Source organism: Lithobates pipiens, unplaced genomic scaffold, assembly GCF_037356315.1.
Source record: "Lithobates pipiens isolate NorthernLeopardFrog02 unplaced genomic scaffold, aLitPip1_a1.2 Scaffold_1, whole genome shotgun sequence".
Lineage (NCBI taxonomy): Eukaryota > Metazoa > Chordata > Amphibia > Anura > Ranidae > Lithobates > Lithobates pipiens.
In genome coordinates, this window is record NW_027507685.1 from 172,224,829 (window position 1) to 172,251,499 (window position 26,671).

Consider the following 26,671-nt stretch of genomic DNA (forward strand, 5'->3'; position numbering starts at 1 on the left):
CTCTCATTAAAACCAAAAACAGATATGGGACAGGCTTCCCCTAGGGGTCATGGACAGTAAAACTTTAATCAAAACAATATTATTTCCAAAGATTCTATAAATTCTATGGCATTTACCCGTATACTTACTGCTTACATGGACCTTGCTTTGTGCACTCCAAATCATTTTGGTGGAGGGGGCATTATGGTGTGGGGGATTGATTTTCAGGGGTTGGGCTTGGCCCCTTAGTTTCAGTGAAGGGAACGCTTAAAGTGGTTGTAAACCCTTACAATCCACTTTGGAGACAGCGGTGACATTGCTGGCTCCTGTGTCAGGTAAGTGACACATAATGGGCTACTAAGCGATGCATAGTAGCCCATTCTTTACCTTTGCAGGGAGACAAGTAGTAAACCCATCAGGGTTTACTTCCTCTTTAGGGCGTCAGCATACCAAGACATTTTGGACAATTTCATCCTCCCAGCTTTGTGGAAACAGATTGGGGATGGTCCCTCCCTGTTCCAACATGACTGTGCACCAGTGCACAAAGCAAGGTCCATAAAGACATGGATTAGTAAGTTTGGGGTGGAGGAACTTGACTCGCCTGCACAGAGTCCTGATCTCAACCCGATAGCACACCTTTGGGGTGAATTAGAGCAGAGACAGCGAGTAAGGACTTCTTGTCCACACCACTGCCTGACCTCACTAATGCGCTTCCGGAAAAACGGTCAAACATTCCCATAGATACACTCTTAAAGCTTGTGGACAGCCTTCCCAGAAGAGTTGAAGCTGTTATGGCTGCAAAGGGTGGGCCAACACAATATTGAACCTTACAGACTAAGGCTGGGATGCCATTCAAGTTCATGTGCATGTAATGGCAGGTGTCCCAATACTTTTGGTAATAGTGGGATTTAAAGGCAAATCCACTCTGCACTACAAGTGTAGATCTGAGGGGGACAAAAAAAAAAAAAAAAACACAAAACAAAAAACAAAACAAAAAAAAACAAAACGAAACAAAACAAAACAAAACAAAACAAAAAAAAAACAAACAGCATTTTTACTTGCACGTGATTGGATGATAAAATCAGCAAAGCTTGCCCTCATTTCAGATCTTCCGCTCAGATTTACAGAATATATATATAGTGATCAGGTGTCTGCAAACTTATAGTTCCCTTCTGCGCGTCCCCCATAAACATATGTAAAGTTTTGTTATTACAAAACGAACATTCTTTCTTTCTAGCAATTTGCAGCACACTTAAAAACCATAAAAAGATATATCTCACAAGTAAAATTATACAACAGATAAAAGTAAATCCAATGGGTAGAGTCAGTCTATTCATACCATATATTCAAATTTATAGTAAGTTCTATGTAAACAGTCATACAAAAATGCTGAAATATAAATGTTCTACTAAAGATACAGACATAAATATAACACACAGACAAATCATATCTAAACAAGGCTTGAGTAATGTATTAGTCCCTTACCTATTAATGGTTTCCAATCTCTGAACACCTGACTGTTCCATCCCTTGTACCTAAAAGCAATGAATAAAATAAAAATACATTAGCAACCATAGAGGACATCTCAACATGGGTACTGCAAACATTGACTTGAACTGTATAAGTTCACAATGCCAACAATGTTCCCCATAAACGTTACATAACTGAAATCCAAAAGCACATCAGTGGGTTCATGCTTGCTGGAAAACATAAAAATCACCTAATTTTACTCTATACAATACTGTACAAGGCATGCATCATGCCAATATAGGGGGTTACATAAGTTGAAAAAATACACAAGTTCATCTCCAGTTCCGATCAATAGAAAAAAATTAAAGTGGTTTTAAAGTAACTGGCCTCAGGTAAAACACAGAGATGAAACAAATCCTCCTACATAAGTTGTACCTGTTTATACATTTGTCTCCTCTAAAAGGCAGGGGGCAGGGATCTGATGTCGCACACTGTAGCATAAAGCAGAGAGCTGAGGGTAATCGGAGACCTGAGTTGAGTTAATGGATTTTACACACTCATTGGGAAACATGCACAGCTGAGGCTGTCAATCACCTACTGTGTGCTTTATGGATAGGTGTTTGGGGAAGGGTCTCCAAGGATTATCTAGTATCAGGATAACTGATCAGAAGTGACTTGAGCAGAGGTAGAAGAGAAAAGCTAGAAATCAGACTCCGTCCTTTGAACTGAGGCAAGTACACATAGATGAGATTTATATAAAAAAAAAAAAAAAAAAAAAAAAAAAAAACAGTGCAGAGCTTGGAGAAATCACATATGATTTTACGTGATGACGTCATCACGTAGGACTAAACATGTTGGGCGGAGACAGAACACATGCCACTGTGCACATGCAAATTAGTTGCAACCATCTTGGTTTTGGGCGAATATATCAGCCATGGGTCAGGAACCGATTGTTCTACGTCTTTGCTGCAAGTGCATTTACCCCTATTAAAACTTGTTTTAACTGACAGATTTGCACTATGGAGAGTGTCTCTTCCTTTTTGCATGGCATAATTTCTGCATGAAGCGCTACTGCATATTGATCTGATGGTATACCCAGAAGTGTAATCATGGTTTAAGAGACCCGAAGGAAGTGGGAGGTTCTCTAAAATATAAGCAGCACTAATTGACCTCTCCTCAGCGAGGGTCATCTTTATCTGTTAAGCCTCCACCTTCATACACCCTGGTGGTCCTATCGCTTTTGGACACACATTCAACTACTCTTTCTGCTATAAATTAAGAAGATAGCTCACTTTTGGACTTTTCAGTTTACAAGTTTTTATGCACTTTATGTGTTTGATGTTTAATCCCGTGTTGATGTTTATATTAAGCACATTACAATCACTTAGGAGTATTGTGAGATTTTTACAAGTGCTGCACTTTTTTTTATTTTTATTTTTTATTCTGTGCAAAACCATTGCACAGACCAGGTAAATATGACATGTATGTTATTTAAAAAAAAAAAAATTATATATAATAATAATAATAATAATAATAATAATAATATGGGTTAACCACCACTTTCCATTTTAAGAGCAAGCACTTACTGTTTGTGACTCTGGAACTGGCTGCAGCATTTGGCTCTGGGCCTGCAAAGCAGGGGTAAGAACTTGGTGAGCATTAAGGAGAGGTGCCTCTGTCGTCAATCCAATTGAAGTGGAGCCTGTGGGTTTAGGATAACAAACTGACTGAGGCGAGTCATTGATGTCCACATGAAGACTTGGTTGGGGCTGTAACACTGGCCCTGTTGCCGGCTGCTCTAATGACATAGGGGGCACTTGACTCTGAAATGACATCTGAGCTGTCGCAGGCTGACTATGAGACATGGCCATATAATCCAAACTTTCTGACGCTTGTGGTTCACATGCTTGTACAGGGGGGTGCTGATTATAGGTGGCTTGAATGAGTGATTCTTGAGCAGCAAGGGGTGCATTGACATGCAGGCTACTTTGAAGGTCATTGTGCGGCTGTTGAAGAGTTAAGAGCTGACTTGTTTGACCATGCTCAGAAGAAGGTACACAAGTTAATGGTTGCACATGAGGAGTTGCAACAGGAAAATGCTGAGTCGGCCCTACGGGAGGCACAAAAACCTGATTAGTGTGCTGTGATCCTAAAGAAGAGCGAGTTACTTGACTGGGATCTGTCTGAGCATTTTGTTCCGTTTCTGGCTGCATCAACAAGGTTTGTTGATCCAAAGATTGAACAGACTGTTGAGCATGATGTACATGGTTCTCAGCTTGAAGGTCTGGCCTGTGCTCTTGTGGTGGTGTCATAGTTTTCTGTAAGTGAAGATTGGCTAGCTGATCACTGGCTTGGGCATAATTTGTTTTCTCTGCAGACGATATAGAATTAGGTCCATAAGCCAACTGCTCTGAGGAGGGTATTGGGCTGTGCACATATGCAAGTCTATCTGAAGGAGGCAAATGACCAGGAACTCCGTGGCTATACATGACTGGGTGTTCTGCAACAGGGACATGCTGCACTGGGGCATACAATGGCTGATGTGTGGCTGTCATTTGCTGGGACATGTAAAGAGACTGACTGGGCTGGGGAACTGCTTGACGGGTATACAGCTGTTGGTCGACAGAAGGAGCAGCCTGTTGGATGTATACATGTTCAGCCAGCGAAGCTGGTTGAGGAACAAACATTGGCTGTGGAGATAATGTTCTTTGTAGATGTGCTTGCTGTTCAGCCAAAGGTACGCCATGCTGGGAAAGTGGAAGCTGATCAGTTGCAGCCAAATGGGTGTTGGCTTGCATATGATGAGTTGCTGACTGGGTATAGGCCTGCTGTTCAGCTGTAGGGGCTACTTGTTGGTTACAACCTAGCTGAGGTGGGGGCACAAGAGTTGACTGAACAGGTGGTGCTACATCCTGTTGGCTGTATTTCTGCTCATTGGGTAAAGCTGCTTCGCGGGCATATAGAAATTGATCATTAGGGGCATTTTGTATATTTATTGGTTGGCCCTGTAATACTCCAACGGGTTGATCTGTTTTCTGTATGTGTTGCTGATATCCTAATTGGTCACTTGGTTGTACAGCATGTGCTATAAAGACACTCTGCTCAGATGACGGCACAGAATGTTGGACATACACAGGCTGCTCCAATGGTGGCACAGCATGCTGAGCATATACAGGCTGGTCCATCTGTGTTACCGCATGTTGCTTAAAAACAGGCATTTCAGATCCTATCACTCCATGCTGTGCATACATTTGTTGGGCATATAAGATTTGTTGGTCAGTCTGTTGAGGTACATGCTGGCTATAAACCAAATTCTCTGGTGGTGGTTTTCTATGCTGAGGATGCATGGGCTGCTCTGGCAGAGGTACTGCAGTTACAGTATAAACGGGCTGGTCATGTGGCAGCAGAGAAGGCTTGGCATAGACTGGCTGCTGTTCATGCTGCAGCACTCCATGTTGGGAGAAGACAGCTGCCTGCTCAGGTTGAGAGATTCCTTGCTTGGTGTACACAGGCTGCAGTTCAGGTGGTGGAAGGACTTGCTGACCGTATACTTGTGCCTGCCCACACACTGGCATAGCTTGGTGCTCAGGAATTTGCATCCCTTGCTGCTGTCCAGAAACAGTCAAGACTTGCTGTGAACACACTGGCTGCAGCTCAGATGGTGGCACACTGTGCTGGGCATACAATGCTTTATCTACTTGTGGTATAACCTGCTGTGAAAACACCAACTGTTCAACTGACTGTGGCATTGGCTGAGCATATCCCATCTGGTTAGCTGGAACAACCTGCTGGATATACTTTGCTTGCTCACATGGCACTGCAGGCTTCGCATTCTGCAAAACTTCAGCTGGTGGCATAGCTTGCTGGCCAAACCCTATCTTTTCAGATGATGGTACAGGTTGCTGGGCATAAATAGGCTGCTCAGATGAATGTTTTGTCAGCTGTGGGCATATGGCCTGCTCAGCTTGCTGTACAAACTGTTTTTCAACTGGCATTGTTTGCTGAACATATGCATGCAGTTCAGCTGATGCAGCCTGTGGTGGATACCCAGGCTTTTCAGCCAATAACGAGTGCTGTGGGTAAACTGGTTGCTCAGCTGGCAGAGTGGCTTGCCTAGAATACATAATATGATCTACTCTATCCTGTTGGGTGTTCTTCAGCTGTTCAGACATGGATACCGTTTGCTGCACATAACACGGCGGGTCAGAAGGCTGCAGGATTTGCTGACTGTACATTAGCTGTTCAGGTAAGACAGCAGAAGCAGCAATAGCTGTCTGCGTGCACAGAGCATGGTCAGGAGCCAAGGGCTGCTGTCTATATGGATCCACAGGAGGGATTTGTATATAAAGAGGTTCTGCAGGATTCTGCATTACATTAGGCTGGGAAAGCATTTGCTCTGAAGAAACAGCTAAAGGCTGAGATAAAACTGGCTGCTCTAAAACAGAGGCATTAAACATCTGCGAGGGACAGGCTGACTTCTCCTGTTCAGAAGACTGTGGCACAGGGGGCTGAATGTAAGGAAGCTGTTCATGCACAGTCAGTGTTTGCTGCATCTGCCCTGCTGTTTCAGGGACCGCCGATGTCTGGGCATTGAATGACAAATGCTCCATCTCATACTGCTGCTCCATGCGTTTTTGCTGGGCGATGGCTTCCTGTGTAACAGCAGCTGGGTATATCATCTGAGGTGACTGTTCAGCCACTGCCGGCTGTAATACAATCTGCTGCTGTGCAGGTGGAGACTGGTAAGACGGCTGAGGCATTGGATTCTGCTCCAGGTGTGAATGCATGTGAAAATTCTGCCCGTGCTGTACATTTGTTGGGAACTTCATAGAATCTTGTAAAGGCAGTTGCTGTAGAGTAGACATCGGAGTATTAGTCTGGACTCCCATAACATTCTGTACACCGTACATTAGTGTTGGAACTTGATTGTCACCAGTGGGGGCAGAAAGCACTTGTACCCCTGCTAGGCCACAATTGTCAACCGGGACACCAGCCCTTGTCTGCTGAGTTGCCATCTGTCCAGATATTATTTGAGGGGACAGTGCAGAATATGGAGGCTGCAGCACCGGCAATGTTGAAGCATCAACTGCGTTGGGGTGTGGAAGAGCTTTCCCTTCCGCCGAAAAGGACAACTGCGCATCCATTGACTAAAAAAAAAAAAAGAAAAAGAAAAAAAAGAAAGTGAATAACCATTCCAAAGCCTTTATATAGCCTCACTCAGCTTTATTCTTAATTCCCAACACCACATGTTTGAAGAAAAACTGTTAAAATCTCTGTCAGAGCTCTACTGGGCAGAGGCCAAGTGGATAGCACTTTCACCTGGCAGCAGTAGAATTGTTAATTCAAACTCTAAACATGGCAGCTACCTGCCTGGAGTTTGTATGTTCTGCCTGTGCCTTTGTGACATGCTGGTAGGCCAACTGTCTCCTGTCTGAATTGGCCCCAGTGTATGTCTATATGCATGCATGGTCTGTCTATGTGAGAGATAGGTGCTTAGATCGTAAGCTCCTGGAGGGCAGGGACCGATGTAAATGTTCAATATATATGTAATGTAGACTGTCCTGCTTTATTGAAAGATATAGAGAGATCACACACATTTTGAGCCTGAAAATCAAAACTAGAGCTCATATTTAAAACAGTTAAAGTGGTCCTAAGCCTACGTTCACACCGAGTCCACACTCACTCCCCCATGTCAGTCCCGTTGTCGGCCTGCGATTTCACAGACATCTGTGCGTGTTTCTGCACAGATGTCAATGGAAAGCGCACACCAAATTTGCAAAAAGTAGTACAGAAACTACTTTTTGAAATTGCTGCGGCACCGCAAATGCAGCATCGCACCGATTAGGAGGGTGCCATTGCCGGAAATTGCTGTAGATTTGACATGTCAAAACGCACCAATGTGAACCAGGGCTAAAAAGGTACAATTTTGTTTTTTACCGTAATGCATTCTATGAGAGGCAGCAGCAGTGGCTCCTGCTGTTGTCAATGACAGCCAGTGAGGAGAGTGTGGGGGTTGAGGCAGAGCGGCGTGCTTTGTGTCTATAGACACACAGCCGGCTTGGGAATGAGCATGCATGAGGGTCCCCAGAGCAAGCGGCTTGCTGTGGGGGGAAAACTGCAGGAACAGGAGCCTTTAGCATCGGCAGGGGACCCAAGATAAGTACGACGGGGGTTGCTCTGTGCAAAATCATTACATAGAGCAGGTAAGCATAACATGTTTATTTTTTTAAATGATGCCTTGAGAATCACTTTAATTGACAGAACTGAAGGAGGATCCTAAGGAGCCACATAGAAGAGACATAAAACAACAGGTAGGTGAAACATGAAAAAAAAACTCAAGTGTCTTAACTTTTTTTATATGGTTGCCCTATAGTATAAAGAAAAGAAGAAAGCGGATAATATATTAATACTTTCCATTCTATTTGGATATGTTACTTGATGTGATTGTAGCCGTATTAGTGCAATTGCGACAGAAAATTGCATACTGTTCATGATACTTTTTTTATTTGCACCAACAGAAAAACACATACAAATCAATGGTAATAAAGATAGCAGCAGAGTTAGTGAGATAAGACAGAGGAAGAGTGATGGGATGGGGGGGGGGGGGGGGGTGCTAGTCACAGAGGGGGTCGTAAAACTTTAGTATAATGGGTAAGGAAACCAATATCTAAATTCAGGCCATTATTTGTGTCAAAAAGAATTATCATTCTTAGTTCAAACATTTTCCTTTCCTGGATAGTTCTGAAATTCCCTTTAAGAACTAAAACACTGATGATCTTATGGTGGTGAAACAGAACAGAAGTTGCAAGCGATGATGCACAGACATACCGTCAAGGAACATAAAGACGACAGTTTATGCACATCTGTGGGACATCATTTCTCTCAACTGGACCACACTATAGAAGACCTCAGTGTTTTAGAATGATAATTCTTTGACACAAAAAATAATGGCCTGAATTTAGATATTAGTTTCCTTACCCAGTATACCTACAGTTTTATGCCCCCCCCCCCCCCCCCCCTCCATAGCTCTCCCTCTGTCTTATCTCACTAACTCTGCTGCTATCTTTATTACTATTGATTTGTGTTTGTTTTTCTCTCTCATTTCCCTCAGAGATGTGTGTTTTTTTTTTTTGTTTTTTTTTACATTCTGCTTAAAAATTGTGAATCAGTACTGCTTGAAAGGTTTCCCTGAAAAATTGTATGTTAGTGCAAATAAAAAAAAAAGTATCAGGGACAGTACTCAATTCCATTTGGATTTGTTCAAATATAAAAGTGCCAAGGTTTATAGACCAATATGGGAAGCTGCCTCTAGATGGCGCAATACATGGAAAATAGAAGTACAGGGAAACCATCTATAAGATTTGAATCCTGAACACTGTCAAAAACAAAAAAAATAAAAAACACTAAAATGTTAAAAAGTGTAACTAAAAAGGTAAATTTTTTTTTAGTTTTGAATAGAGTGAAAAGGGATTAGAACTACAAAAAAGGAATTGAGGGAACATTGAATTCGTTAAATTTCTTCATGATCAAAAAAAATAAATAAACAGTATGTATTTAAGGCCTTGATTTAGAACGTGTAGAAATAATGTACTTAGTTTGAAGATCAAATATGTTTAATGAAAGATTCAAGAGACCACGTTACCAATAAAGGAGAAGTCCAGCCAAAGCTTGTTTGGTTGTACTTCTCCTATGGATCACAGGAGTGCAACTCCTGTGACCAGTTTTCAGCAGAGAGCGGGCTGAAGTCCGCTCTCGACTGACGTCACGGATTTCATCCCAACAATGGGAGTCTGGATTCACCAGGTGCCTGGACTGACACCCATCTCAGTGAGCCCCTGAGACAGTCGCTCCACCCCTCCACAGCCCAGTGCTCCAATGAGTGCAGAGGGAGAAGAGCAGAGAGCCGTGACTGACTCTGAAAACCGAGCGATAGGCGATGTACGATCGCTCAATTTTCAGTGCAGAGGCCCCGGGAGACAAATGCAGCATCGGCCTCATGCTGCATCCACCTAGGCAATTATGATGGGGGGAAAAAAAAAAGAAAGGAAAAAAGAAAACCACACTTCTCTTTTAAAAGTATAACTAAAGACATTTTTTTTTTAGTTTTGGATTGAGTAACGAGGGAGTAGAACCCTTGTCAGGTGTTTATTGCCATCTGTGTCCCCATTAGGGAGATAGCCTTCTTTATTCATCCTGTTTACCATGATCACCGAAAGTGAAAGCAGAAAAGAAAATCCATAATTTTGGGTTGCCACCACGATGGAGGGAAAATTTTCCAATGGGGGACACTAGTTCCGGTGACAACCAGGAATTCCCTCAACTTTAGAGAGAATTCTCCTCACTTCCTGTTGTGACTATGGGACAGGATGTATAGGGAAATCTGCCCAATGGGACAAAGATGGCAAAAAAAAACTGACAGGGGTTAAAACTCTCCCTTAACCCCTTTATGCCAGTGTAACACATATGCGTCCTCACTGCACTGGGATTTTTTACGCAGGGCCGCATATATGCACTTCTCCCTTTGTGCTGGGAGCTCATCGCACGATTTCTGTCAAAATTAGCGTGCTGGAAAACCAGCAGCCAACCAGCTCCTGATCAGCACTCTCAGCCAATGGTGGAGATCGCCGATTAAAGTGTTCTGGTTGGGGAGGGGGGAGGTCATCTTATAGTGCCAGAATGACTGGCTGAGAAGGGCAAAAGAACCTCTATGTCAACTCTATGCTCTACTATATACACACACACACACATACATATTACCTGTGCAGTAAGTTGTCCTTCCACCACTGTTACTTGTTGGTATGGAGAATTTGGTTGAGCCAAGCACTGCATTGGTAACATCTGTGCCAAGGGCATCTGGGGGGAGGGAGAGGGAACACAAAGTCAGCTTTGTCAGAATATGGAATTTAAAATGGCTGTAAACCCTCTGATACCCAGTGAAGTGAACAGCCTCAGACAGTAAACCGTGATTAAACAAAATCTCCCTCCATAAGTTTTGCATGTATATCTGCTGTCTTCAGCTTATATATACACACACACAATATATATATATATATATATATATATATATATATATATATATATATATATATATATATATATATATATATATATATATATATATATATATATACATATATATACATATACACACACACACACACACACACACATATACGTATACACACACACACACACATATATATACATATGCACATACACTTTAGAAAGTGCACATTGTGTTAGAAATATTTCTGCCTGTTCCAGCACTGGTTGTAGAGTCTTGCCATACACTGTGCGACAGCCGATTGGAGGAAATGCCCCCCACCTCCACATAAGCAGATGAATACTTGTAGAGCTGTGCTGTGAATAGACAAGCTATCTGCTAATCTATTTATAGCAACCTCCCTGACACAAATTTTCAGCCGCTTTCAACTCGGTTGTCGAGAACTTGTCAGGAGTAAGGATGAGCTCCGGCGTGTTCCCATGCAGAGCCCGTCAGGAAGTTGGCGCAGCGCTGCGCTAATCAAAGGCAGTGAGACATTGCACCGCTGCGCAGCTGCAGAGATCGGGCACTGCCTGTGATTAGCACAGTGCTGCGCCGACTTCCTGGCGGGCTCTGCACGTGGAGCATGCAAACACACCTGAGCTTATCCCTAGTCAGAAGTTATCATGCTGAGAACAGATTAACAGAAGAGCAGAAAGAGACAGGACTTAGGGCTTTAGAGAGAGAGAAGAAAACACTACAGATATTTGTGCCTAGGTCACATTTCACGAATAGGGTTTACATCCACTTTAAAAGAGAATTTAAGCCAGAAACTAAAATGTACTACTATGTCGATTACCAGGCCTTCAACTTGGTGGCTGCAATACCTTTCTTCCCCTCCCCCCCCCCCTTTATTTTCACCCAAAATGCTGCAAATAATACACTCCCTGCATTTCGGTAGCTATGTCATTCATTCTACTCTATGGAGTGAGCTATAATTCTCCCACAGGCTGCTCTCCTGGCACGGAGTACAGACATGTCCACACATCGCTTCATCACCATTATGTGGGGGAAAGAGTTCAAAGAAGACGGCTTTAAAGCCTTGATTTGCGTACAAAGTATTTTTTTTTTTTAACCATTTGACCTCTCTTACCCCCTTCATGACCAGGCCAATTTTTTTTTTTTGCTATTTAGCACAGCTCTACTTTAACTGGTAATTGCACAGTTATGCCCAAACAAAAAATTTATATAATTTTTTTTCCCCACACAGATAGAGCTGTCTTTTGGTGGTATTTGATCACCTCTGGGTTTTTTATGATAAACAAAAAAAAAAAAATATATATATATATAAAAATGATTTTTTGAAAAAACGATTTTTTTAACTTTCTGCTACAAAACATACCCATTTAAAAAAAAGATCTAAATTTCTTTATAAAATTTTTGCCAAAGTATTCTGCTACAGTTATTGAATAAAAAGAAAAGAAAATGCAATAAGTGTATATTGATTGGTTTGTGTAAAAGTTACAGCATCTACCAACCATGGTATATATACTAGAATTTTTTTTTTTTTTTTAAATACTACTAATGGTGGTGATCAGCGACTTTTAAAGTGGTTGTACACCCTGTACAACCAGTTTTTACCTACAGGTAAGCGTATATTAAGGCTTTTAGACTGATGATAAACAAGTTCAACCCGCCCGCACTTGTAAAAATAATAAATTATACATACATACATACATACATACATACATACATACATACACTATATATATCTATATAGTTTGGGAGATATTTACAAAAAAGCCATGCGCCGATGTCTACGGTACATGCGCACTTTAGAAAGGGCAGACTGTGCTGTTTCTAAAGGAGGTCATGCCGTGACTGATTGTTTGCATGCGCAGGAGTGATGTCTCGCGATCCCGGGCAGTCACAGAGCCGGAGTTCGTGGCCCCGGAAGGAAGAGGGGTGAAGATGGAAACCCACTGCTAGTGGGGACATTGCAGGCTTCGGTTTCAGGTAAATGACACATAATGGGCTAGTATGCGATGCATAGTAGCCCATTATGCCTTACCTTTGCAGGGAAATAAAGAGGAAGTAAAACCCATCAGGGCTTACTTCCTCTTTAATGGGAATGTGGCAAACCATCTGACACTAACCGACGCTGGTGGACCTAACTGCCACTGACATCACCAGTGACCGTAATACAGTGAGCAGTGATAATATCACTGTACTAATGACAATAGCTGGGAAGGGGTTAACAGCTAGGGCGATTAAAAGGTTAAGTGTGTGCCTAACAATGCGTAATGTGTGTAATGTGTGCTGCTTTTACTAATGGATCTCTGCTTTGCAGGAATAGCAAGCTACAGAGAAGATCAAAGAACATTCATTCCCCAATCTCCTTTGTAACTAATGAACCCAAATACAACCATGACGTAATCACTTACGGTTTCAGAACTGCACTTGATTAGCTGTATTTTAGGGCACGCTGTAAACAGTGACTACACCAAAAATAAGTATTGCCGCAAAAGTCAAGAGTGGGGGGCAAGAATTCTAGGGCCATCATTCACTATTAACGCTACAATGATAACCTATAAAGGCTTTTAAAGTGACACCTATAAAAATAAAATTCTAGGAACAACAGTTTGTCACCATTTTACAGGCACACACAATTTGGAGTCTTGATAGGTTAAGCATCTATATAAAAATTGGTATTCTATTGTGTTTGTGTGCAATAAAAATAATGTGACTATTTCTTACTTACTACATAAAAAAAAAAAAAAAAATCCAACAGCCGTCATTTTATTCTCCAGGGACTCTGCGTTCAGAAAATATATAATGTTCAGGGTTTATGAGTCTTTTTTTTAGATGAAAATCATGAGTTTAATTTTTGATGTGTAAAAAAAATAAATTACCCAGCACAGGTGTAGAAAAAAACCTGCAGTCCTATAGTTTGTAAAACTAAAAAACATTTAAAAAAAATAACTTCTTTAGGTACTTTAATGAAAGCACATATTGCAGATGACACTGACCAAGGAAGACAACTCAGGACCAAGGAAATTAAAGCACATATTGCAGATGACACTTATTGCTGGAAGACAACTCGGGACCAAGCAATAGGCATTACATTTGTAACCAGATGTGGCAAATAAAATCTGGGCTGGCTATGTCTAATATACAGAAAATGCCTGAACAGGTTAATTTTTTGGCAAACAAAACAAGCAAAGCCTCAGAGAGCTGAAACAGTTTAATCAAGGGTTGCAGACAATGGCAGCATTAGTACCGAGTAAAACAATGGCGGTTGCTTCAGGTAATTAATACTGTTTTTACAGAACCGCATACTATTCAATAAACAAAAGGGATGGAAACGGTCTATTTAAATTCCACTCCTTTTAGCGAGGTCCTTGAAATGCCAGTGATCAGACAAAACAATTTTTATTTCAGCAATGTTTTATATGATCGAATGCTTTTATTTAGCCATGTGTTTACTGAGGTTTCTATGGATGGACAGCAAGTTTCATTCCTATTTACAAAGCAACTCGAGGTGTATAGAGCAGCAATCAGTGTATAAAGATAGTCTCACTCGAGTGTCTACTTGAGACGCCTATTGAAGATAAGTGAATACAACACGTTTTGGGGAATAACACACCTCCTTCCTCAGGGCTGGAGCAGTGGATGTAATTAAAATAATGATTAGATGCCATAGGGAGACTTAAAGTGGAGTTCCACCCAAAAAGTGGCTGCTTTTGACCACATTTGGTACCTTTCAGGGGGGAGGGTACCCGTTTTTGACAGGTACCAGTCCCCATTTCTGGGAGACAGCACCATGGAAACGTCCCTCGGTATTTCGCGCCCCCCCACCTAGTTCCTCGCGCAGCAGGGAATCGGCTGTGAAGCCGGCTTCCACGAATGGCAGCGGCAGCAGGACAGCACCCTGGAGCCGATCTGAAAATTGACTGTGGTGCCAACAACGCAGGATCCCTTAACAGGTAATTGCACCAATATTAAAAGTCAGCAGCTACAGCAGCCTCTCTCTACCTTTTCAACAGAGGAACCCTTGAAATAGTTCTTTGGTCTCGTGGAACCCCTGCTAAAAATTAGAAATCGACAACTCATGATACATTAGTGTGATGGTCAATGGGAAGAATGGTCCTTACAATTGTGGTCATTAGAAAGAATTACCTCCTTACAGATGGCTAAAAATATCAATGGTGTCGGTGGGAACTTATCCGAGAGGCAGAAATGGCCCAATGCTGAAGGAACCCCTAGAAACCTCTGGAGGAACCCTAGTTGAGAATCACTGAGCTACAGTATTTGTAGCTGCTGACATTTAATATTGGGGGGGGGGGGGGGGGGCGACTCCGCTTTAAGCCGGCCATACATGGATCTTTCACGTCTGTCATGTGCTCAGGGTGAACCTGCTCTCATCTGTGAAAAGCACCAGGCGCCAGTGGCGGATCTGCCAATTCTAGTGTTCAATGACAAATGCCAGTCGAGCTCCATGGTGCAGGGCAGTGTGCGCAGGGCCAACTAGAGGACGTAGGGCCCTCAGCCCACCCTCATGAAGTTTGTTTCTGATTGTGTGGTCAGAGACATTTACATCATTGGCCTGCTGGAGGTCATTTTGCAGGGCTCTGCCAGTGCTCATGTTCCTCCTTGAACAAAGGAGCAGATACCGGTCCTGCTGATGGGTTAAGGCAGGGCTCGACAAACCCCGGGCGCCAGGTCGCATTTGCGACTAGAATTAGCGACCTGGCGCAGCACAGCTGGGTGTATCCTGTCTCCTTGCACCCCCCCCCCCCCCCCCCCCCGGCGTGATCGCGTCGGGCCGCGCTGCCGCCGGCTGGTAATTGAGGCTGCGGCTTTGAGGCCTTCTGCGGTCCTATGTTTCCTTCTGGAATCTGTCGCCCTCTAGTGGTGGCTGTTGGTATGACAGCCAACAATGCTAATGGAGCTTTCACTGCCCGCCCATCTCCTCCCCTTTACTTAGAACTCCTAAACATTATATATATTTTTTATTCTAACAACCTAGAGAATGAAATGGTGGTCGTTGCAATACTGTCCGTCACACCGTATTTGTGCAGGGGACTTACAAGCGCACTTCTTTGGGGAAAAATTATTTATTTAAAAAAATAAAACAGTAAAGTTAGCCCAATTTTTTTTATATTGTGAAAAATAATGATACGCTGAGTAAATTGATACCCAACATGTCACGCTTCAAAATTGCGTCCGCTCATGGAATGGCGACAAACTTTTACCCTTTAAATCTCCATAGGCAACGTTTAAAAAATTATACAGGTTGCATGTTTTGAGTTACAGATGAGGTCTAGGGCTAGAATTATTGCTCTCGCTCTACCGATCGCAGCGATACCTCATGTGTGGTTTCAACACCGTTTTCCTAAGCGGGCGCTACTCACGTATGCGTTCGCTTCTGCACACAAGCTTGGCGGGACAGGGCGCATTTAAAAAAAAAAAAGTTTTCTTATTTTAACTTTTTATTTTTTCACAAAAAAAAAAAAAGTCACTTTTATTCCTATTACAAGGAATGTAAAAATCCCTTGTAATAGAAAAAAGCATGACAGGTCCTTTAAATATGAGATCCGGGGTCAGAGAGGCCTCAGATCTCATATTTACACTAAAATGCAATAAAAAATAACAAAAAATAACAAAAAAAAAACAATTTTCATTTGAAAAAATAAAATAAAAATATGTCCCTCTAAGAGCTATGGGCAATGACTTGGAAACATGTCAGGCCAGGGACAGGTCCGGACTGCCGTTATGGACCTGGCTCCTAGATTCCAAGCAAATATTTGTCAAGCCCTGGATTAAGAACCTTCTACAACCCTGTCCAGCTCTCTCAGAGTAACTGCCTAACTCCTGGAATCTCCTCCATGCTCTTGAGACTGTGCTGGGAGACACAGCAAACCTTCTGGCAATGGTACGTATTGACATGCCATGCTGGAGGAGTTGAACTGCCTGTGCAACCTATATAGGGTCCAGGTATTGCCTCATGCTACCAGTAGTGACGCTGACCCTAGCCAGATGCAAAACTAATACAAACAGCTAGAAAAGACAAGTAGGGGAAAAAAAAATAAAAAATGTCAGTGGCCTCCACCTGTAAAACCATTCCTGTTTTGGAGGTTGTCTCATTCTTGCCCATCTAGTGCAGCTGTTCATTTCATTAACACCAAAGCAGCTGAGACTGATTAACAACCCCCTCTGCTACTGACCAGATCAATATCCCAGGAGTTTAATTGACTTGGTATACTCTGATTAAAAAGGGTTTGTTTAATTTTTTTGAGCAGTGTGTAATAAGTGCCTTTACATATTAGCTGAAAGAATTCAATTAGTTCCAAGCGATTCACCAAGTGAATTTATTTTCCTAAAATGTATATGCACCCACCCACCTAATATTGAGTATGGCCGTGCCCCCCCCCCCCCCCTTTTGCCAAAACAGCCTTGACCTATTGAGGCATGGACACCAAAGTAACATCTACATGAATGACAGGACCCAAGGTTTCCCAACAGAACATTGCCCAAAGAATCACACTGGCTCTGCCGACTTGCCTTCTTCTACCGCATCTTGGTGACATCTCTTCCCCAGGTAAGTGATGCACTCAGCCAACCATATGATGTAAAAGGAAACAGGATTCATTAGACCAGGCCACCTTCTTCCATTGTTCCGTTGTCCCAGTTCTGATGTTCATGTGACAACTGTAGAAGCTTTTGGCTGTGGACACGTTTCACCATGGGCTTCACAGCCCCATATAAAACAAACTGATGCCCCTTTTTTTCTGCTTTCACCACATAAACTTCATGGACAACATGTTCACTTGCTGCTTAATATATCCCACCAATTTCCAGATTCAATAAAAAAAAAAAAAAATATTCTCTTTACTGGTCAGTGGTCATAATGTTATGGCTGATCAGATGGCTGATCGGTGTATATTGCTATGTGAGAGTGTGTGTATATTATATCTATGAATATCACTATATTAGGAAAATCACTAACACAGAGCACTTGGAACTGTGGCGACACTGTAAAATCTGTACCAAGCAAAAAGCTTAAACTTGAGGTTTCAACAACCCAGAAAGCGTAATAGATCATGCTCTGGTCCACTGCTGCAAAATGATTACACTGCTAATGTACTGTATACGTACAAAGCTGCCAAGGAGGACTGGGCAAATGTAACCTACAAGGAGTTATCAGGTATTGAAGAATGGAACCCATCTTCCTATGACAAACAGATCAGAGAACACTCTATAAACACCATTAACAAGCAAAAGAGACAAGTGAAAACCAAAAGTCAAACCAGGCTGGAATCTGTAACTGTCATATCAGCCACTCAGTGCTATGCACAAAGAATTAGAGCCAGTTGGAAAGTTTCTATTTAAGTCTATACTTGAGGTTGCTGCACGCTCCATAGTAGGTGCTGGAATTTGATCAGAAGCTTCCCCCTCGCTCTCTCTCAGCGTTTCCAAACTGGGCACCCATTCTAGAGTTTCGAATATAGATTATTTATAAATTTTGCTAAATTCTAACTTCCACCTCTCAACATCTTCAATAACCAACTGCACAAAAAGATCCTCCAAAACTTAACGTTCAAATTACCCATAATACAAAAGCTTAAACATTTCAGGCCAAAAAACAAAACAAACCACAGGCAGGCCATGCAAATTTTCCACGATTCCCCCAACATCACAGACAGTGCTGAAAGGGGAATCACTGTCAAGCCATTGTCTTCTGACGGCGGTGAGGGGTATGCGGTGGGGGGGTGATTATTGCTAGCGACTAAAGCAGCCGCTAGCAATAATCACAAGTGAATCTGCCAGGCTGGTTGTACCTTAGTTGATCGATCAATCAACTTTGTACATTCACCCTGCCAAAACAGAGTTTGAATCTTGGCTGATTCCTGCTGAACTGGCCAAAATTCTAACAGTCTATGGCCATCTTAAGGCTTTATTCATACCATGCTGACACAAAGGAGCAGGCATGCATTATGTGTAGAACAGACCATTTATTTCAACCAGCTGCCCTGCATGGGAGAAATGCAAAAGTCAGGGACTTTTTTGTGCAAATCCGCGCAGCATTATGCATTAGCAGATAAACATACATGTGTGGCTCAAATTCAAGATAGATCCCTGCTGTACTGAGAAGTATGGAAAAAAATAAAAAAAAAAATAAAACAGAAGTCCACTGTATCAGGGAAGCAGAAACAATTTCCAGGATATGTAAAATAAAAGAACGCAGGTGCCTCTAAATGCAGACTGTTAAAATATATTTGTTAATCACAATAGTACAACTCACATTTAGGAGTGCAATGACAGGCACATCTTGTGGTTGTTTGTCTGGTGATACATCCATGACACTGGTCCGCAAAAATTCTCGTCCTGGCCACTCCGCCAGCTATGGTGGTATGGTGAGGGATAGCTGAAAACGAGGGATGGAGCGCTCCTTGGATTGCATTGCTGGTCGGAATGACATTACTGACGACGCGTTTCCCAGCAGGCGCACCCTGGTGGTGGGAGGAATGCGTGCTCCTTTCTCAAGCCAATCTCAAACTCGAGAAAAGGAGCGTGCCCCTCATCTATCCATTGAATTCTCCCATTGTGGAGACGCTCATAAATTCAGTAAGGTTTAGGTCTGCAAGCAAACACAGGGTGCCATGAAGAGGCCTTGCAGCTTACGCATCTGTTTGCAAATGCGTGCTAACTAAACACGTTTAACGCATGCTGTTGGACAGGTTAATCTGGTTGGTCAGCAGACTGGTTAGTGAGTTGAGCTATGAAATGTTCTGTATTTATCTTTTTTCTCCCACCACCAGGGTGCGCCGGCTTGAAAACATGTCGTGAGCATGCCAGTGACGTCATCCCGACCAGCAATGCGGTCCAAGGAGCGTTCCACCCCTCCTTTTCCACTCATCCACCATTCAACCATCTTGGCGGCCACGAAGGCTCTTTTTGCGGACCAGTGCTATGGATGCATCACCAGATGAACCACCATAAGATGTGCCTGTCATTGCATTACTAAATGTGAGTTGTACTATTGTGATTTACAAATATATTTTAACAGTCTGCACTGAGAGGCGCCTGCATTCTTTTCTTATTATGCATTAGCAGATGCATGGGGGTGCCATTAAGAAGTGAGAACACCACATGTCTGCTAAAGGACAGTGCATTTCTGTGCTTGTCAGGAAAGTGCACCATTTTGCTTGCATTCCTGATGCACAAAAGTGTGAACATGGAGTATGACTGAGGCCCTTTCAAGCTGAAATGCTTAAAGTGGTTGTAAACCCATTACAACCACTTTAATCTAGATTAAGGCTTACCTGTAGGTGCAAGTAATATCTCCCAAACCTAAAAGGTTTAGGAAGATATTTGCAGAAATAGCATGCCGTTTCTAACGGCGATCATGCAGTTAGTGGCGGCACCAGCGCGCGCAGGGGTGATGTAATCGCAGCTCCGGCCAGTCACATCTCCGGAGCCGCGATACCCGGAAGTCACTCCGGGATAGATGGCGGCATCGGGGGAGGCGAACGAGGGCTGATACGGGGGCTTCGATCTCAGGTAAGTAATTCATAATGAGCTAGTATGCTGTGCATACTAGCTCATTATGCCTTTGTCTTGCAGGGTGTATTTATTTTTACTTTTTTCAGAGACTTTACTTCCTCTTTAAGCTGTGTTTTATACAGAGGGGACCTCTAAGACCAGGCGGCAGCAACATCAACTCAATCATGTATATGGCAACACAGTACAGCATATTCAGAATTACAAAGAATTTGTCAACACGCAGGCTGTTGTCCATCAATAGACTCGTGAACAACCAGCCTGTTGCCAATGTGACAATCATGTGCAATGGCGACTTGGACCAGACTTAAGGGCTGTACACACGGGCTGAATATCGGACGGCATCCGCTGGTTCAATAGAAACTGGCCGACATTCCACCCCTTTGTACGGAAGCCAGTCCAACAGAAGCCGGCCATTCTAAAAAAAGCCAACCGAAAAAAGGTTTGCCGATCGGTTCCTGATCACCGCTCTCAGTTAATGGCTGAAAGCGCCGATTGGTGTGTTCTAGCAGGGGTGGCATCCACCCTATTGGAACACAATAGCTCAGCGAGGGAGATCACTGTACCAACATTCTCCTCCTGAGCGCTTTGTTTTTTTTTTTCCTTCAGCCTGCTGGGTTGAAAAAAAAAAAAATTCTAGTGTGTACAAGACTTCGAGAGGTCTTTTCAGGATGGTCTTTTGATTAAAGCAGGGTATACAAAGTATCACCATTTAATCGCGGGAATGCCCACGGCATAGCACTATGGTGGCTAGACACACAGCCATTCGCACTCAAGCATGTTCTGACATGTTCCAAGTTGCACTCGCCTGGGGTACAGACCAGTTGACTCAGTCTTTGCAGAGTAGCATAAGTAATAAGTGTGTTGCGATATTTCCTAGAAATGAGTGAAAGGAATCTGAAGCGGCGGATTAACATCAAATTTTGTGTTAAAATTTGTAAAAGTGGGAGTGAAACTTGAGTTCTGTTTCAACAAGCTTATGTTGAACATTCCATGAAAAAAATCAAGTGTTTTTGAATGGCATAGGTGGTTTAAGGAGGGGTGGAAAGAAGTCCACAACGATGAAAGAAGCGGGCGGCCAAAAACGCAAAGGACAGATACAAATGTAAAAAATGTAACAGTTATGGGAATCAGTTCGGAGGAAAAGACCGAAACTCTGGCTTGACAAGTGGACTCTCCACCATGACAATGCTCCTGCACATGATGCGTTAAAGCGGGATTCCACCCTAAAGTGGAACCTCCGCTGATCGAATCCCTCCCCCCCATACGGTGTCACAATTGACACCTTTCAGGGGGGAGGGGGGTGGAGATACCTGTCAAAGACAGGTATTTACACCCACTTCCGGGCATAGACTCCCGTGGGAGTCTACGCCATTTCCTGCCCTGCCGCGCTGTCTGCTGGGACACACACGGGTCCCAGTGACAGCGCGGAGATTTCCTATTGCGCGGTGCGACTCGCGCATGCGCAGTAGGGAACCGGGAAGTGAAGCTGATTCGCTTCACTTCCTGATTCCCTCACCTAGAATGGTGGCGGCAGCAGCCGAGGCCCGAGCGATCGATCGGCCTCGGCTGCCGGCATCGCTGGAACCCGGGACAGGTGAGTGTCCATTTATTAAAAGTCAGCAGCTGTAGTATTTATAGCTGCTGGCTTTTAATATTTTTTTTTTGGTGGAATCCCTCTTTAAAGGCTGGGTTCACACCGCTGTGGGGGGAGATCCGGATGCGATTCGCACCGCACTGCAGTGCAAATCACATCGGATCTCTGTAGCGATGCGAGTTCGGCCATACAGATAGTATGGCTGAATTCACATCGCTCCCGCGGCAAACTCGCACGGGACCCTTTTTTTGGTCCGCAGCAGAATCGGATCGCATGGGTGTTCACACCATGCGATCCGATTCCTGTGCGAGTGTGCAGATTGCACTGCGATATGCGGACGGATCTGGGGGTGTCATTAAGATTTAATTGACACTCCCAGCAGTCCGCATAGGGCAGTGTGAACTGCCGGCGGGAGTCATGCGATGCGGGAAAACGCCGCGGATTCGCGGTGTTCCCGCATCGCTATAGTGTGAACCTAGCCTAAGTGTTCGCTCGTTCCTGGCCCAGATATCCATTATGAAACTTGACGAACCACCTTATTACCCTGACACACCACCTGGTGGAAAACAACATTTCAGGAATGTTTCCAGCAGCGGGACAGTCATTTAGAAAAAGGCGTTTCTTCACAAGGGGACTGCTTTGAAGAAGGAGACGGACTTTTTTTTTCACAGTCCATTCTAGGAATTAAATTGTCACACCTGATATTGTACATATTGAAATTGTTTTTTGGTTCAATCAGTGGGTTGAACCCAAAAAAAAAAAACTTGACAGAACCCCGCATCCACACAAGCAATGTGGATGCAGGCATTTCCTCCTCTGCGCTATTGTAGTCTGACAGCGTGGACGTCCCCCTTCAGAATACTCAGATCAGCACTGCAGCCATTGGCTGTATGTGCTGATCAAATGCCGATTTTCCAGCAAGACTGACCAGCTAATGCTGAACAGAGAAGGATATGTACTTACTAAAAATTCATCTCGTTCCAAAGACATAAAGTGGGGTCAGAACAGCCTTTATCTGTGGTTTGTACCACTCCCTTACGTGTTAGGAAAATTTGGGCAAACCTGATTACATACATATAGCCCATCACTGAAAAAGCGATATACTGCACATTAAAGCACATGAGAGAAATATTCTATAGAGGTATTGAAAGTTCCAATGCATGTTTTTACCACAGCATCATCTTTCTGAAGAAAATAAGAAATATAAAAAAGCTGCATCTGGTTACAACATCCTCATCTGGTTTCCCTTTTCTTATGTCAGCCTCTTTTATATGTCACTGAAAATAGACAATTCCATCTTTAGCAGGGACTCACCGCCTGTGTCTGTTGATAGTGTCCTATGACTTGTTGTGGTGAATAGAACTGCCCCATATGGCTGCTTTCTGTTTGTGGCATACCAGGGACTTGCTGTGTGCTTATCACATCATGGGAAGCCGCATAGATGGCACTGTGCTGACTGGAAGTATCGGACAGTGTAACAGAACTTGTTCCTGCATCAGACATGCTATCAACTGCAACAGAGAAAAAATACAGGATTACCTAGGGCAAATCAAACAGCTCTTTTCATTTGAACAGTTCTAAGCAGAGTTCTGATCATACAAAATGAAAGCAGTATTAAACTCAAAAGCAAACATTTATTATATTGCAGCTTACCAATTCTTAAAAGTGATGGCTTTGTATGTTTACTTTTTTTAGGCTTCCTTTCTTTTATTTTCACCTGGTGAGCTTTAGGTAGAATGGAAAAAAAAAAAAAAAAAAAAAAAAAAAAAAAAAAAAAGCAAAATGTGCACTCTATTGTTTTCTTAGCTGTATTACGGGTACAAACAGCTAACCTACACATATGTGATATTGCTGTGATAGTCCAGTGCAGGGGAATTTATTTTGCTTTGTTCTTTGGTAGGTTATGGTTGTAGCAAGGAATATACAGCTAAATTATAGAGAAGAGCATGCATGTGTGTATAATATAAATACATACACACACACATATATATATATATATATATAAGTGTGTGTGTGTGTATACATATATATATATATATATATATATATATATATATATATATATATATATATATATACACACACACACATATACATACATACATACATACACACACACACAAGTACACCCCTCACATGTTAGTCTATCTTTTCTATGCTACAATGTAAATTAGTGAGTATACAGCTTGTATAATAGTGTAAATTTGCTGTCCATTCAAAATAACTCAAAACACAGCCATTAATGTCTAAACCGCTGGCAACAAAAGTGAGTACACCCCTAAGTGAAAATGTCCAAATAGGGCCCAAAGTGTCAATATTTTGTGTGGCCACCATTCTTTTCCAGCACTGCCTTAACCCTCTTGGGCATGGAGTTCACCAGAGATTCACAGGTTACCATCTGAACCAAATAAGTTTATCTTGGTCTCATCAGACCACAGGACATGGTTCCAGTAATCCATATCCTTAGTCTGCTTGTCTTCAACAAACTGTTTGCTGGCTTTCTTGTGCATTATCTTTAGAAGAGGCTTCCTTCTGGGACGACAGCCAAGCAGACCAATTGGATGAAGTGTGCGACGTATGGTCTGAGCACTGACACACACACACACACACACACACACTTTTTTTTCTATTTTAGCTTTATATATTCCTTGCTACAACCATTACCTACTAAAGAACAAAGCAAAATAAATTCTCTTGCACCGGACGATCGCAGCAATATCAACTATGTGTAGGTTAGCTGTTTTTTACCCGTAGTATAGCCCAGAAACAATAGTGTGCACTGAGCCACACTCCCAGCACTAAAAAAGATATGCATATATGCTGTGCCACAGATAAAGGCCTACTTCCGTGAGGCCACATATATGCATACTGATGGCGGGAAGGGGTTAAATACTGGCTGTCATGCTACTTGCTTTCTTCAATACTTTGGGGTTGATTTACTAAAACTGGAGATTGTAAAAGCTGGTGAAGATGTGCATGGTAACCAATGAGCTTCCAACTTTAGCTTGTTCCATCAAGCTTAAAAAAAAAAAAAAAAAAAAAAAAAAATCTGGAAGCTAATTGGTTTCTACGCAGCACTGTTTCAGAATTTGCACACTTCAGTTTTAGAAAATAAACCCCTTTTTTGTCAGTGACCAGATTCAAGTGTACAGGTAAGGACTATGCTGGATTTTGATTTGCATACTTAGAGAGATAGAGCGATTGAGTGTAAAATCTGATGCAGCTCTGCATAGAAACCAATCAGCTTCCATGTTTGATTGTCAAAGCTTATTTAGACAAGCTGAAGTTAGAAGCTAATTGGCTACCATGCACAGCTGCTTCAGATTTTGTACTCTTCAACGTTCGTAAATAAACTTTAGAATGTAATGCATGTATGTATAAAAGGAAAAATATAAGGCAGGTACCCATTTAACATAAAAGCAAAAATAGTGTTTTCATTTGTCAGCATAGTTTTGCCATCCCTCTGGGAGAGCGCTTAAATCTAAGTTTTGGTTTGCCAGTGGGTGATCCTTCCTGCCTGGTCCCCCGACACTCCCTTCTATTGCCCAATCCCATTCACCGTTATACAGGAAACTTGTAATAGAGCCTGGGGACAGAATCCATCTGCTTGATTTAAGCCCCTGTGCTTCCCCAGATTCCCTTCCCCCAGTTGCGGCTGGTGAAGTTTTAGGATGGGGGGGGGGGGGGGGGGCACCAGACCCAGCCCCTTCTTTTTGACCCCTCATAGTTCTTATAAGCCCCACCCCTTATAGAATTCACCCACTTCGTCCCCTGTATTCCACCCATAGTGTCAGGAGTATACAGCTCAGCATCACCGGACAGAGTATATGACTTAGCCTTACAGATTTAAAAAAAAAAAAAAAAAAAATAAAAAAAGGTACAGATCAGGGTATACTACAGATTAGGGTACAGCAACCCTCCCCCGCGGCTCTGACAGCCCCCCCTCCGCTCGCGGCTCTGACTGCCCCCCCCCTCGCAGGTGGATCGGCACTTACCGCTAGTCCCGAGTCCATCAGAGCAACCGTGGTGGTGGGGATGTCCGTTTTCATGCCTCCTCTGTGTCACCTCTTGCTAAGCGCTAGGCATCCAATAGGATGACCTGACGCTTTGGCCAATCAAATTAATTTGCTATCGTCACACAATTGGGTGGGATCAGGGTGCGCACTCTCCTGGCCCGCCATAGGAATCCATGCGTCCGGAAAGGGGCTGGGTACATGGATGGGGGGTGGCGCAGTGCGCCCACAACGCATGAGCCGCCCCTGCCCTCCCCACTGTCTCCAATACCTCCAGATCAACGTTCCTGCAGAGTGTAAAACAATCTAATCCTCCCCCACATTCCACATCTCCTTCCCCTCAATCCCATACTGCACAGCCAGCCTTCTGCAACCAAGTAATCCATTAGCTCTAAACTCTGGTTTTCATATCCATTACTTAACACAGTCATAACCCCCACCCCCTTCTCCTGAGCATTTTGTCTCCTGTAATTTCCTAAGCATACCAATCGCCTTCAGTACTGCCCGCTGTTATTACCCTGCACGGTGCTCTCCTTCCCAGTGTCATGCCCTACATACGCCTCTCCTGCTCATACTATCCACTCATGCCCTCCTCTCCTAAGAACGCTATTCATGGTCAAACCCTCCAAACTTCTCTCCTACACACACTACCCAATGGGGTTGATTTACCAATTGTAAATCCACTCTGCACTGCAAGTGCACTTGAAAGTGCAGTCGCTGTAAATCGGAGGGGAAGATCTGAAATGAGGGGAAGCTCTGCTGATTTTATCATCCAATCATGTGCAGGAAAAATTACTTTTATTTTCATTGCATGTCCCCCTCAGATCTACAGTGACTGCACTTCTAAGTGCACTTAAAGTGCAAAATGGATTTTCCTTTAGTAAATAACCCCCACTGTCTTGCCCAGCACACTCCTCTGCTGCACATCCTGCTTGGTGGGATACCTTACACATTCCTCTCCTGCGCATAAAGTCCACAAAGATAATCTTTAAACTACTTTGCTGCACACACTGCTGGCCACCAAACTTTATATATTCCTTTTGCTGCACATACTGCCCACTATCA

At 43.1% G+C, this 26,671-nt stretch overlaps 1 protein-coding gene across 1 annotated transcript in view; it reads right to left on the reverse strand.

Annotated features, from left to right (window-relative positions):
- The window catches only part of WNK3 (WNK lysine deficient protein kinase 3), a 214,588-nt gene that overhangs the window by 75,498 nt on the left and 112,419 nt on the right, over positions 1 to 26,671 (reverse strand). The window contains exons 9-12 of the mRNA XM_077478893.1: positions 22,908 to 23,104; positions 10,207 to 10,302; positions 3,036 to 6,596; positions 1,465 to 1,514 (exon numbers count right to left, since the gene is read on the reverse strand). Of these exons, the coding sequence (XP_077335019.1) occupies positions 1,465 to 1,514; positions 3,036 to 6,596; positions 10,207 to 10,302; positions 22,908 to 23,104 (3,904 nt within the window). The remainder of the gene's footprint in view (positions 1 to 1,464; positions 1,515 to 3,035; positions 6,597 to 10,206; positions 10,303 to 22,907; positions 23,105 to 26,671) is intronic.